The 14,865-nt window shown below is 41.2% G+C and overlaps 1 protein-coding gene and 1 long non-coding RNA gene across 2 annotated transcripts in view; one reads left to right on the top strand and one right to left on the bottom strand.

Annotated features, from left to right (window-relative positions):
- The window catches only part of TRABD2B (TraB domain containing 2B), a 267,512-nt gene extending 257,973 nt beyond the window's left edge, over positions 1 to 9,539 (top strand). Inside the window, exon 7 of the mRNA XM_032118096.1 lies at positions 6,059 to 9,539. Within this exon, the coding sequence (XP_031973987.1) occupies positions 6,059 to 6,281 (223 nt within the window). The 3' untranslated portion in view covers positions 6,282 to 9,539. The remainder of the gene's footprint in view (positions 1 to 6,058) is intronic.
- The window catches only part of LOC116448086, a 119,181-nt gene continuing 113,025 nt past the window's right edge, over positions 8,710 to 14,865 (bottom strand). Inside the window, exon 2 of the long non-coding RNA XR_004241798.1 lies at positions 8,710 to 13,672. This is a non-coding gene — a long non-coding RNA (uncharacterized LOC116448086). The remainder of the gene's footprint in view (positions 13,673 to 14,865) is intronic.

Below are 14,865 nucleotides of genomic sequence, written 5' to 3'. Positions count from 1 at the left end.
GGAGCACTGAAACAAGGCAGGATCAGACCTTGACATTGCTCTCAGATGGAGAGATGGCTCCGATTTGAGTCTCATCAGAAGCAGAGTTCAGATGGACAGTGAAGGGCTGTGGAAATGCTCCTGGTGCTGCTGCTGACCCCTCTGTCCATCGCGTGGCTGTGGCTGTGCTGCTCACAGGGAGGGTGCTTGCACAGTGGGACATGGCCAGAGATCCAGGCTCCCAGTAACCCTGGGTAACCAAAAAATAGCAGGGACAAGGCTCTTCTTTGTCTCATGCCGTATCTTCTCTGCTGGCCCCAAACCAGCATGTGATAGTGCTTACTCACTCAGACATGCTAAGGCACTTTACTACACTACTGCAAATAAGCAGTGGCCTCCTCTGGACCAAAAACTGGATTCCCTAATCAGATCCAGGTTGGATTTTTTTTTTTTTTTTTAATGAACTGAACCTTGTGAAAGCATGAGCCTCTTGGCCTTGGTCCCACAAAGGGCTTTAGGATGTGCTGACTTGTAGGTATGTGAATACTAGTGCTGGAAGCACTTGTGTGCTCTCAGTCCCGCTCATCTGGGACCACAGGACTCAGCATCCTGCAAGATTTACCCCACAGGCTGCAAGAACCTTGTCTGAAAGGAAGGTAATGATGAAGAGATAGATGGGGGGAATAGAACCTATGTTGATCTAAAGAATTCCTTCCAGAAACACATTAAATAATGATATGAAAATTTAGGGAGATTGGGGACTTCCTGTTCCCTTTAAGAGGTTACTCTAGTGGTCTTCAAAGTTAAATCTTTGTGACATAGTTCTAGTGGATATTTTACCCCCCAATATACTCCTTTTAGCTTTTGGTTGAGCACTTTTTCTTTCCTTTTCTTTCAAATGTGTGGTCAGACTTCTTGCCAGCCAGCTCATTTACAGACTGCAACGGATTGGTCCCTGAACTTTAAGCTGATGTATTTTTCAAATCTTGATGAATAAATTTTGGTGACATAAATAGGCCTGGTTAGTTCCAAGAATAATTGTCTTCACTTGCAGAACATTATTTCTGATCACCAGAAAAATAATATGATCAGTCCTTTCACATCTGTTCATTAAAAAAAAAGGGGGAAAAAAGCAGGGCAAATTTTGTTTGAAAAGAAACAGGAAGCATATGCTTAATATCACTTAAGAAAACCCCTAGCCATCATAAGGTTAACATCAAATCACAAATGCAAAACAGTCATTATTGTATTTACTCAAAAATTTTCTTTCACTTTACTAGCTTTTTAGGTTTTCAATTGAAACATGCATTTTTCAGGTTTCAATCTAGCTTCTTTCATCAGCTTCTATTGTAAGAAGGGCCGTCTGAGTCAACATTTGCTTACATTTATTAAAAATAGTTGTCTTGTGTTTACATAGCTCCTTTGATCCAGAAAAATCCCCAAACACTTTGTAAGTTATACTTGAAAAGGTTACTTCCCCCACCCTGAACAGAACCACGTTGGGACCAAGGCCTGGCAGCAGATAAAAATGGATAGAAATGTCAGCATAATTGGGTTCGTCGTCACCCCCTCAGAGAACCACCAGTTTTCCATGAGCTTCAGAACAGCTCCTGGGACCGTAATGGTGGTTTGGACTTAGGGGGCAAAAAGTAGTGCCAGTACTGTCTGTCCTCTTGGAGATTGCCTGTTTTTCATGTACTTTGCAGATACAGAGGCAGTGGTACCTCCTGCACCAAGCACAGGGCTGGTGGGATCTCACCTAGGCCTACTGTTTCCAGTTTGGGGCATCTCATTCCAGAGAAGACATGGACCAGAGCCAGGGAAGAGCAGAGGAAATGATGGAGGGAAAGCACTTGAGGACTTGTAAAGAAAGGTGCAGGGAATTGTTTGTTTAAAAAAGAGAAAGCTGAGGTGAAAAATGGTTAAATCTTCAAAATATGTGAAAGGCTGCTGAGAAGAGGAAAGGAACAAACCCATCCATGGGGATAGGGCAAGTCGTGACCTTAGACTGTAGCAAGGGAGATTTGGTGAAGCGTTAGGCAGTAATTCTGGGTGTCAGAAATGGTGAAATGCTGGAATGATGTCTGGACAGACTCTGGAATTGCTGTCATTATCACTGTTTTTTTGAGACTGGATTAGACATAAATGTCAGGAGGGGTTTAGATCTTGTTCCTGTGTGTGGGGCAGATGGGCCAGAAAGACTCTGCTGGTCCTAACCTGTGTCCTTCTGCTGTGGTGTCCCATGTGGTCAGATGAACCCTGCTTACATGGATGAACCGAGTCATGCTAAAAATCAGTTTATGAGCTCCCTTGAAAGTCCTTGCAAGGCAAACCAGAGCAGAAATTCCCTCAATGGGTTGCATGTGTGTTTGTTTTATTTTTCAGCTTTAAAATGCTCCCAAATCATCAAGGTGCTTCAGCACACCCCCCAGCTTAGAGGACTTGGACCATGTAATTGCATTCAGTAGAATCTGTGCACAAAGCTTGTGCCTGAGGCCCCATTTTCGGGGAAAGTTTTACACATCCTAATGATGGTAAGACAATGTATGAGTAATGCACTGATTTGAAAAACTGCCCTATTATCTGATCAAAAGAACAAGCTCATGAATATGATACCGCAGGTCATTTGGCTAAAATGTACCTGGAGTCTTCCAAGTTTTTAAAACAATCCCATACACAGAAGCAGAAAAGAGAGGTATGAACAGCAGAGCCAGTGGTTGCCTGTTAACCACAGATCATGTGGAATGTTTTATTAAAGATATTTTTATCAGACACAAAAGGCTGAAATACAGAATATCCTGGGCTGGCAAGAGAAGACATGATAATAATTTAGATTATTATCCCACAGATCTGTGATTCACTTTTATTATTCTCTGTGTTCAGTTCAGGAATGCACAAATCCTCCCCAAGGAAGGTTTTTGGTTGAGTTCAGGGGACTCTGCTTCGTCTTTAGGGAATGTCCAAGGGTCAGTGAGATCCTACATGCACGTGCAAACGTGCTCAGAGGGAGTTTGCAGAAGTCATCTCCTGACACCAGGGCCACCTCTAAGATTAGGTTATAATCCAACCTGGCTGTCCAGGGCCCTGCTGTAACCCCTAGGAAGTGAAACACCCCGACCAAGAGAGAGACCTGCACTGGAATGAGGTGGACCAGCTTCTGGAAAAGGTTCTTCCCATTCAATACAGAACAGCCTAGTTACAAACTGGGACCAGAGGTTTTACAAGGAACTTCAGCATTTCGTAAAAGGGATCATTCTCTTTAAATATCTCTAAACCACCTTGGCAGTCAGCTAAAAGTACATTAAGAAAATGTTTTGTATGGATAAACTGTGATTCATTTGCTATTAGCAAATGCTTTGTACATGTTAGTGGAAACACACTGTTCTTCTCTTGTAAAGCACTTAAGAAGTTTTTGAAAACAAACAACCCCGCCTAACAGTATTTATCTTGACAAGAATGCTTTTATACAAATGTAATGACTTGAAAACAGAAAAAAACCTCATTAACTAAGGAGAAGTGATCAACAATTCTCAGGTCTTTGAACAAGGGAGCGAAGAAAATAAACAAAAACAACCAACCACCACCAGCAACAAAAAAACCCATTCCCCAAAACACGAAACACTTACGGAAGTTGACTAGAACACAGAAACATACAGAAACATAAAATGCTAATTTAAGGCTGCTTTAGCAATCCCTTAGATGTAGTTGGCTAATGGGTGGGCTTGTGAGGCTTTTACAGGTTCCCTGGCCAGCCTGTGTGCACAGAACATCCCTGAGAAGCAGACAGTTTGTGCAAGGGAAACTCTAATCTCACTGGAGGATCAAGCCCATAGAATGCAGCAGCAGCAGGATACACAAAAACTTGAAGTCTTTTTGGTGATTTTTTTTTAAATTGCAATTGAAAATCAGACCTTCCTTGTAGTTTAAAATTTAATTTAGGGTAAAGTTTTGTAGTTCTATAACATGACAATCAGTACCAAAAGATGAGGACAAACACCTACCTGTACCTTAGGGAAATCTGGTATAGGGGAAAAACCCGAGTTGTGATCCCACTGTCAGTGTTGCCAGATCTGTGCACCACAGCATCAGTCAGCGGGATAAATGAGATCTGGATCAGAAATTGAGGCATGGCTGCATTGGTGTTGCATTTCTCAGAGCGTGTAGTACCTCTTTGTGTCATTTTGCTGTAATGATGCTTTGTGTTCATACTGATGTTACATTACAGGAGCTTGGCCACACAGTGCCTAATCCAGTACCATTCCTGCCAGGCAGATTGCAAACAGCAGCATTAATTTGTCACAGAGCAGCTCTTTGTGTTAAGTGACTGCAGCAGTTTTGATGCAATATAGCAGAAACTCTAAAGCTGGGTGTCTTCTATCAGTTCAAGACATAAACCAACCACTCCCTGTGGGAATTCAGGGAACTTTGTCCAACAAGCATTGATTTCAGAGTTCTCACTTCACAGCAGTTTGTTGCTCTGGAACAAGCCCTGCTTCTCAGTGTCAGAATCCTAATAGTGGTTAGATGGATTATCTGCTCCCATGAAGCAATTCCTATGTCTTTAATTGAAGACTGCCTTTTCTTTTTACTCTAATTCATTGCACATTAGTTGAGATGACTTCTAGCTGCAGAACAACTATCCCACCCAGAAGCTGTGGTGACAGTAATAAAGGATGAGGGAAGAAATGAAGTGACTTCTCCCAAAACTCGGGCTGAAGTGTAATGTGCAGGGATTGTCCATGGGATTTGATGTTGACCAGTGCCCTCTTCGGGGTGGGCTCTGATCTTCTCAGTTTGTGATTGACTCAGCACATTTGAAGCATCTCAGCTAAAATCTATCTTGGTATTGCTTAGACAGAACAAGACAAAAGCTTTCAGTCCTTCTAAATTACGTTTCTGTGCATGAATCTGAAGTAAGATGTCATTCCTTTTATCTGATATTATGCAAGACACAACCTTTTTCTTCCAAGGTCAAGATCTTGGATACTGTAACTAAATATTTATAGGACTGCATAGCTTCTTACTCCATAAAAAAATTATTTGAGGGTCATTTTCAGCGCCTCCAAATCCCCTTTATGGAAGATTTAGAGAATCTGCAGGTATTAGTGTCACATCTTTTTTTTCAGGGGATTTTGCCTTTTTTTCTCCTCGCTCCTCAGCAGAATGTCTTGGGTTTAAGTCCAAAATCCACCCTGTGCAGTTTGCATGCTCGGTTGTGCTGCTCCCTGACAACTGGTGGATTATGGATCATCCAGTAATGGATGCAGTGGGGGCATTTTATGAAATGGAGATTACAACTTAAACTTCCAAATCAATCGTAAATGGACCTTTTTGACCTCCAGTGTCATGGGAGTCATGATGAATTCCAACCTGCAAATTCAAATCAAAGTACTAACTCAAGCTACAATCAATAAGCAATCACACTGCTATTGAGGCAAATCTGCAGTCAGGGAAACCCAACACTGACTGAGTCTGGTTTTGGCTTTGTGATTTGATCCAAAATGGCTTAAAGCCAGGAAAAGAAATGAACCTGCTTGGTGCTCAAGGTTATCAGCTGTGTAAGGGGATCTTGGGAAGTTCTTCAAGGCTTGTGAAACAGGGAAGGGATGTGTTCTGGCTCCTTCTGGACTCAGTATATGGTCCATGGTGAGTAAGACCTGTCACTGAGGCAAGGCAAACTTTCAGACCTTTAGTGTGAAGAAGGGACATAAGAACAAGCTTGTCCTGGGTCAGCACAAGGATACATTTAGCACAGTCTCTGATGCTGGCCAGTAAGGGATGCTTAAAATTGGAGTGCAGTAAGCCAGATACATTAGGAGCAGTCCCTCCTTTGGCTGTATTTTGCCAGCAGCCAGAAGCTGAGGGACATCCTGGATCAGAGCTGTTTCCACATCATCACAGTTACCAGTCTCTGGCTCTCTCCCTGGTGTCTAATGCATGAAACAATAATAATAATGATAATAATAAAAACAATAATAATTGGAATTGTCATTGTGGCTGCTACCACTTGGAATGACAGTTCACAGAGCAGAAATAAGGGTTCTCCTTTTTAATTTCCTTCTCTTGTGTTTTCTTTCAGCACCACCACGTTGCCTTCCTATATCAGGATAACCAATGGCTACATCACAGTCAAACCTCCCATCTGGATTTCCAACCAGCTGGATCAGAGGCCGCGTCCCGACCACCCATCCCAGCCCCAGCTCACAAGCTCAGCCCCAGCCAGCCTCTCATGGCCATCAATAACATTTCCTCTCTGCATGGCCATAGCTTCTTTTCTCCTGAACCTACTGCAGCCCTCCTGACCACATTAGTATCACGTGCAATCCCTTGGAATAGAGAAGAGAGATAATTTATGAACGAATTGGAGTTTAAGACAACAACAGTTACAAGCTGGACCTTCTCAGTGACTCAGTAGTGCCTTCTAGCTGATTTTGTCTCTTTGCCCAGATACATTTTGAAACTCTAAAGCTTTATTGTAACACTGACTTACATCTTCTTTTTGTAGAAGGATCTTTATTTCCCATAGTGCTATGGGGTTTTGTAAAATATACATGTTCATATAAAGAAAAAAAAAGAAAAAGAAAAAATGTATTTATTCGACTGGTAAACTTATTTTTCTTGTTGTATATGTTAATAACATCCCTATTAATCAGTAGCGATGGTGAAACAGATAAATTAATATTTTCTATATTTGTTTTCTGACAATTCTGCAGATGTCTGAACTGACACCAAATGAATGCCTTCTTTGTTACTTTAACCATTTTGTTTTACAGCAGCTGTCCAATAAGTACATTTCTGCTGAACATCTTTATTTTTCTTCTTTTATCTCATTAGCATAGCTTACACTGAATAAAGCAGATCCTGCTCTCTGGGGCCTGTGCTCATTACAAAAATAGGTACATTCTTAACCCATTAGCTGCCACAGCCTAAAATACCAGTTATTTTTACATGACTAAGTAAGTCATTAGTCAGGATAATCCTCTGCATTCCCCCTGTTTTCTTTAACTAAGCTATTCAACTTCTTTGGAAATTACCAATTTCTCTCTTTACCCTGGGATTAATTTATCATCTAGTGCAAATTAAGACACTTTTTTCTTAATAAAAAATTGCTTTTAAAGTCTGGAATAATCCTACTTGGAATGATTTTCTTCTCTCCCTCATTTTATAAACATAAGCCTACAACCTTTTGCAGCATAAATGAGAAGAGAGCCTGGTCTGTCTATAGATTATAAAGATGTAGTGCCCTGTTAATCTATAGAACTCCTTTGTACCTGTAGTATTAATGCCTGTGGACAATCTGGAGGCAAAAAACATGTACAAATTCCTCTTTCTCTTGCTACCATGACCTGATAGAGCTGATAGCTCTGTGCTGAAATAGCTATGTCTTGTCCAAAACCTGCTCAACACCACAGGAATCAAACTAGCCCCTGTGTTATGGAGACATACAGAACATTCTTCCATTTTTAGACTAGGGTACCTGACTTAGATGGAGAAGTTATGACACCTTACACTCACTGAAAAATGTGCTCCCTACCCAAGCAGTTCTTGTTCAGGAATGAGATTTACAACATCTGTGGGGAAAAAAAAACCTGCACCATCTTAAAAATTACTATGTTTAAAAAGGCATGTAGATGTTTTCTCACCACCAGAACAGGATGAAAAAATTTCTTTGGATACAAGAGTTTAGAAAATTAGTTTTGGTTGAAATAGTGGGGTTTTTTTCTAAGTCATTTACAAACCAAAAGTCAAAACTATGTGATGAAAACATCTTATTTAAAAAAGAAGTCTCAAAATTAGAAAAATACAATACAAGCTTTTCTTTAAGGAAAAGCAGTGCTTCTCCACCTTGGAAAAAAGATAGTGATGATAATTATAATAACAATACTGATAAAATTCTGGCTGAAAACAACCTTGTAAGTTTCCCATCAGCCCTACTGCCCGGTCTCCAGAGCTGCAGATGATTCCATGCAACCTGCAAGACTCTGCAGTGAGTGAGAGTTCAGAATTCACAGTTTGCTCCTTGTCATACCAGTTATTTCAGGAAAGTAGGATGGAAAGTAACTAGACTACAAAAACCACGTGATTTCATGATGAAATACTGAGCATTTCCCTCATGCATCCCAGCCCATTGCCTTGCAAAGGCCAGGGACAATACTCCTTTTAAATTACTGGACACGGTGACCCCCAGCCTTTGCTCTGTTTTTGACAGCAGGTTGTGTAGGTTTATGGTCAATTGAAATGGGTACAGCACAGAGTGCTGTAAGCTTCCCCACTTACTTTTTTTTTCTTCAAGTACAACGGTTGATAAGGCTGAATGGAAAACATTGAGCTTTGCCCCAAATGTGAGATTCAAACAGACCCCATGCATACTTTCATATTGTGTATTTTGGCTAGCAGAAGATTATAGATGTAAGTTTTGGACAGAAGCCATTCACCTTGCATAATATTTATTGCACAGAGATGGATATTGGAAACATATTTTGAGAACTTTCATTTTGGTTTTATTTGAGCTATTGCTCTAGAAATGCCTGCATTTGAATATAATGGTTTAACAGACCTTCAAATTCAACATTAATGCATTTTAAAAAGATTATTGGTTCTCCTGATGTGTTCAAGGCAGAGATGAAAACTGAATTATAATGTCTTATTTACAAGAATGTAACTGGAAATAAGGTAGGCAAATCTTAAGGGTGATGATAAGTTACATAGTAAAAGTGAACAGCCAACAAACCAAAACCCATTGAATTTTATTTGTTGTAACCGAATCGTATCCAGAAATTATTCTGTGGTACTATCCCAGGAATAATTCCAGGTGTTGGAAAACCTACTGTATAAATAGACAAGACCATGTAAAGATAAGGGAGAGGAAAAAAAGCAGAAAACAGAAACAACTTGTCCAAGACTGTAAGGAAAACAAACAGGATCAAGACTAGGAATTACAGTTCTGAAGTTTCCCTATCTGTGGCTTTCTCCATAAAGCTGTGGAGCTTTTTTTTTTTAATATTAGGAGCACACAAATCTCTCCACACTCCCAGCTGTTATCGTGCTGCACAGAACAGTCACTCTTTTGTCACCAGCAAGGTTTTTGGAGTTCCTCCTGCACTGGACAGTAATATTCAATATTCATTAGCTCAGATACTGTGGTATGTTTGGCTATCACAGGATGTAAATGGCTTGGATATTGAAGTATGTTTTAACATCTTTGCATTTCCTGGGATTTTGTCTGTAATTCTGGGAAATTAATAAATTTTACTGGAACCCTTGTGCTGGTGCCCCACATTTGTGCAGTGCAGGTGTCGAAACAAGGTGTCTCTTGGATCTGGGGTCTACACACCTGATTTTTGCCACCTAGAAGCAGCTGCCTCAGTCATCTGAGCTGTCTCTGGCTCATGACTTAAAGGTTGAGTAGGTTTCTGTAGATTGTAGCTCAGGAGCCCCACGTGAATGACTTCAGCACAGCTCTCTAACCAAACACATCTTTTATTCTCATCTTACCCTAAAATATGACTTTGGGTCACTTTCTTCAGTACATGACCTGTATGCAGACCAATGCTGGATAATGAACCCTCACTGTGGTTGATAAAATGGGTTGTTTACTAATCAGCATTCATTAAAGCACAGTAGTACTGGTTAGAACAGACCTATGCACACCCATTGCAATGGATCATGATTTCTGAATTTCTAATGGTTTTCTAAACCATGAGTTTAGAAACTGGACCAGATTTGATACGTGCTCTGGAAGCAACACTGACTACCAGCTTCAGGGGACTTCAATTTCCTCTGTGGGTTTCTCAGAAAACTAAAAACCAACTGTTTTCTTTCTTCTGAAGGAAAGCTCAAATTCTCATGTAATCACAAGATTCCAAAGGCAGGAGATTTAACAAAAATATTCATGCCCACTACATATAACAGCTTATCTCTGAGAAACACCATCAAGAGTCACCCAGTGTCTGGCAGTCTAGAACATGACTTTGGATGAATCCAAAGCTCAATGGTCGCATGATTCATCTTCTCAACTCAGCTACAACTGACACCAACACAATTCATTTTAAATGTAACTGTAGCATTATAAACAAATGCTGAATATCTGCCAAGGTCTTGCCCTGGTGGGATAAATAATCCCATATCATCAGCAACAAATCTAATTTCTCCTCTTTCAGTGTTTTGATGCTTTTCTCGCTTAACTACAGATACTATATTAACATGCACTGCCACTTGGAGAACCAGTCAGTAAGCTGGGACAGAAGGTATTTTATATTTTATGACTGATGTAGTTTCTCTGCAATCCCTCGAGCTGTTGAATAATGCAATATGTCTTCTGGCAATAAATGATGAACATGATTTATGATAACTATGCTTTATACAGGTGTCAAAAATCTGCTTTGTTGAACTTCCCTTCCCATTCCTCCAACCTCCACTGTAATTTAGGAACACCCAAGGTACAGAGTTGTATATTTATCTTAGTTCTTCAATATACGGTTGTGGAGAAAGAGGGAGATGGAAAGAGGGAGAACTTAATCTCTGTTTAGTGCATTGATTAGTCAAATGATATGACTCAGTCATTACCATATACCACTGTTAGGGAGGAATTTCCCATCATGTATTTATGTTAGAGAAACCAAAGTGCCAAAGTTATTATCTCAGCATAAATGTTACCATGCCAAACTTTGCTTAGTACCGTATTTCTGTATTGTATCCAAAAGTTACATGGTCTTGTCATATCTCTGAAGTGATCAATGTTCCATGGAGTGTGCTAAAACTCAGCTTCAGTTTAAGCATGTTTTAACTTAACTGAAGAAGAAGGATAATTTGCTGACGTTTGAGATCATAGGGGGGTATGTGTGTGTACATTTAAATGTGTGCGTTGTGTGTGTTCTGTCCCAACCCAAATTCAGCCTTTCCTGTGACTAACATTTCAGGAGGCACCTTAATCTAGATAAAGGCAGAGAGGTCTTTGCAATAAGTAGTCAATACTTTCCTTCTACAGGACTGATTAACCATCCTGCAGATTCATGCTCACACTGAAATTCAAATTGCGTTCTTTGTCAGTTTTCAATTCAAATGTACTTCAGATATTTTTTCCTGTTCCGCCTCCTGCTTTTGTGAACTGTTTTGAAGAGTGTAATAAAAAGATGCTTTCTAATATTATTTTATCAAAATATTTTTGTAGCATAATATATTAATAAAATGTTATTATAAATCCATAGCACAATAATCTCGTGTGTCTTGATTCTTTCCTTTGCACTAAAAGCTGAAAAATTACTGAAACCACTGAAAAAAAGGAACATTCTGTTTGTGAAACTTAGGCATGCTGCTTCTTTTATGCTCAACACCAACATGGGATGAAACATAGAGAAAGCAGAACCAAGCTCTTTCCTTCTAGCTACTCCATTCCCTCTCCACATCAAGATACAGAGACACAGAGATTTACTCATTTTTCTTGGCATATTGCTTTTTCTTGCATCCAAGCCATGCCTTGTAGCTGACGCTGCAGATTTCTTGCTGATCATTGTTTACTTCTTAATTATGTGCTAAATCATTTGGTCTTTAACACACCATTTGGAGAGGACTCCACCAGCAAAGCTGGTTTAGAAATATCCACCGTTGGAAATGCAGTGGGAGTTATAAACACTGGAGCTGGTTTGAATGAGCCAAACATGGCACAGGAAGGGCCTGTTGCAAAATAGAAGGGAAACTCTTGAAAAACAAAGCTAAAAAGAGTCTATCTATTGAAGTACCAACCAGACTGCCAAAGCTGCTTGCCATCCTGTCTTTGGAGTGTCAGCCCATCTGGAGAGTCTGTGTGGTCCAGCCATGGGCTATCCCTGGCCCTGGCAAATGTATTTGAGGCAGCACATCTGAGGGAAAACACACCATTGCTTGTGCACTTAATCCCCACTGAATCAGGGCTGAGCTGCACCTGATTGTGGAGGCACTGAACACATCAAGCCAGACTGGGGGAAAGCTGGAGTTGAGCTTAACATTATGGCAGTTGTCTGCTCCAGACTCATCCCAGAGAGGTCTTCATCCAACACACACAAAGGGGCTCCATAACTTCTCCAGGGGCTCAACTGGAGCAGAGGGAACCACTGAAAAATGTATTAAAATATCTGTGCTGTTAGATGTACACAGGGAGTGTCCAAAGACAAAAATAACCAGACTTCCACAAGTCTACTGCCAGTAATGAAAACAATAGTAATGGGAAAAATAGTATGTGTTTAGATTGCTAAATAGCTGGATGGTGGGAATACAATTACTGAATATCACTGGGGTCTTAAAATAAAAAATGTTGAAACTTTATAGACCATTGCAAAGTCTATATTGGCTTTTTTAACATACAGTTCCTCCCATTACAAAGAAGAGCAGTGAGTCCTGAACACCTGATTCATTTGAGCAGCAGGTCTCAGTCTGCAATCTCAAACATCTTGCTGCACAGTATGCCAGCACTTCATTAGCTAAGGCTGCACCTTTGGGTGCAAGCCATCATGCAAAGCACTGCACTTCATTCCCTTTTCCACATTTAACAAGGATACAGTTAAAACAGCAGAACAAATTACACCGAGCCAAACCTCCACCAGGCTGGTTTTCAGAGGAATGATAACAATAATAACTGCGGCAGCGAGTTCATGCTCACAGCCCTCAGTCACACCTGGAGCTCCCTGCCTTCCTGGAATGAAATGCAGTTTGAACAAAGGGACCAAGACAATGTGAGAAAACATCAACAACAGGCAGATAGAGGCAAAGCAAATGAAAGACAGATGTAGGAAGGAGAGTGAGAGCTTTCTGCTTTGTGCTCAGCCCATATCTCTATTGTCCTATGGAGTATCAGTTTGTTGTCCTAATGATATCAGTTCTCCAGTCCTCTTGTGTGACGTATGATGTACCTTTTCTTTCTTCATATGAAAGCCATTGGTTTTCGCTACAAACGGATGGATACACAGCCTCAACCAGCCCTGTGTGACTGAATCATTTTGAACAGCAGTGCCCTTTTTCTTTCCAGAGATCTCTGCAGCTGTTTGTCTTGGCAAGGGTGGGTTTGTCCCCAGATTCATCCTGTTTGAAATCTTTTCCACCCACTCATGTTAGCCTGAGCGTTCACCTCATTTTTAATGGGAGCATTATCATCTTCAGTTCTGCACTGGCAAAAACAATTCTCAGAAGGGGAAAAGACAGAAACTCACACCTACCCATCTTTCTTGAACAAACTGTCTTCATCCAAACTGTAGGAGGCAAGCACTTCGAGGAATTTGCCAAGAATTGTTTTTCTCTTAGCAACAGCCCAGACCAAAAGTGGACAGAGATACAATCTGTGATATCATCTCTCAACCAGAAGGATCCTACGAAGACCCATTAGTTCAGACAACATGTGCTCTGCACGGTGGTTGTGGCTTGAAGGATGGACAATGCTGGCTGTGTTCTCTGGCTGTGCCTGGGCCAACTGTGGCCCTGAGGCAGGATCCAATCCCCACAATAACCTTATCTTGCTGCTGCCTTTTCCTCCAAGCAGTTCATGGGCAGCCAAACATTTGTTCTTGACCCTGTTTGTGGCACTGAATCTGATTTGCCACTGCTGGGTCTCCAGGAGACATCTCACTGTGCAGAGCCTGGGGCTGGAGGTAAAGCTTGGCTCCCCATCACTGAGGGTTTAGTGATGACACACCAGCACCTGGGCCCCTCCTGTGGCTGAGCAGGCCTGTAAAAAGACACGTGAGGTGAGATCATGCTTCATGTGAAGGGAGTAAAATTCTGAGCCCTGGTTGGTTTCCCTTAAAAATACCTAACTTTCCTTGGAACCTCATCCTTCCTGGGCCGTCTTTATCCAAAACCATTAACACCAAGGGGGGGTGGGAGGTGAAGGAAGGTTAAAGTATTGGTGTTAGTGGAGGACTCAGATATTAAAAGAGTATCCCAGGTTTGGAGCTTCTGTCGCCTGCTGCCAGCAGCAGGCCCTGCTTGAAAGGAAAGTACCTATCTCAGCATGCAGTCAAGAGGAATAATAAAACTCTGGTCATTCAGAGGCAGGGAAGAGGAGAAAAACACTCAAAAATGTGCAGGCTTATGTTTCTCTTGAACTTTCAAAATAATTTTCTCTCCCATCCAGAGATTAGTCACAGAAGCAAATGATACCATATCTGGGAAAGAAGTCAGGTGGATGGAAATGATCTTTGGGGAGAAGGAGAGGAAAAAGGGAGCAGACATTTACTTCTCTGCCTGCCTTGCTCACCTTCCCCTTTCTCTGAGGCTGAACATACAAATGAAAGAGCTGGGAAAAATCAAATGTCCAACCTAAAGCTAGTGGGAGCTTTAAATCCATCTCAGGCCAGTGGGGTTTTTCTATTTCTGTCTGGTGGATTCGGGGAGCTGACTTTGCCACTACATGATCCCCTAGAGCTCCCACTCTGCAAGAAGCTTCATTTCTCCCAGAGGCCCCCATGAAATGATTTTCCACACATTTTTCCAGACTCAAATGAAAAAGAAAAAGCTAAGGGACTAATGAAAGCATGCTCATAAACACCATTCCATGGGAAAGACTAGCATTTGCTATGGTTTTCAAAATAGAATTCCAGGTCCTCCAAGTACTTCTGAAGCACTGAGTTGGGCTTCACAACACCCAGAGGTTTCAGGTAAAGAACAACCTCAGCCCTCTCTTAATAAGGTGGGGAAATGAGGTGGACAGTGGATTTTATGACATGCCTGAAATCACGAGGGACATCTGTGCGAGCAGGATTCAGAAGGCAGCCCTTCCTCTATGGTACACTGTTCTCCGAAGCATGGCTCGTTTATTTCAATTAATAGACCTTTATAAGGGCTCCCCTGCCACCTTTTTTTTGGCATGAATTACTGCAAAGACAGTGAATTAAAAACACCAAGGGGCATCATTTTCTT

The sequence above is a fragment of the Corvus moneduloides genome, chromosome 9 (assembly GCF_009650955.1).
Source record: "Corvus moneduloides isolate bCorMon1 chromosome 9, bCorMon1.pri, whole genome shotgun sequence".
Classification (NCBI taxonomy): Eukaryota; Metazoa; Chordata; class Aves; order Passeriformes; family Corvidae; genus Corvus; species Corvus moneduloides.
The sequence above is the reverse complement of the archived record's forward strand: the minus strand, read 5'-3'. Positions and strand labels throughout refer to the sequence as shown.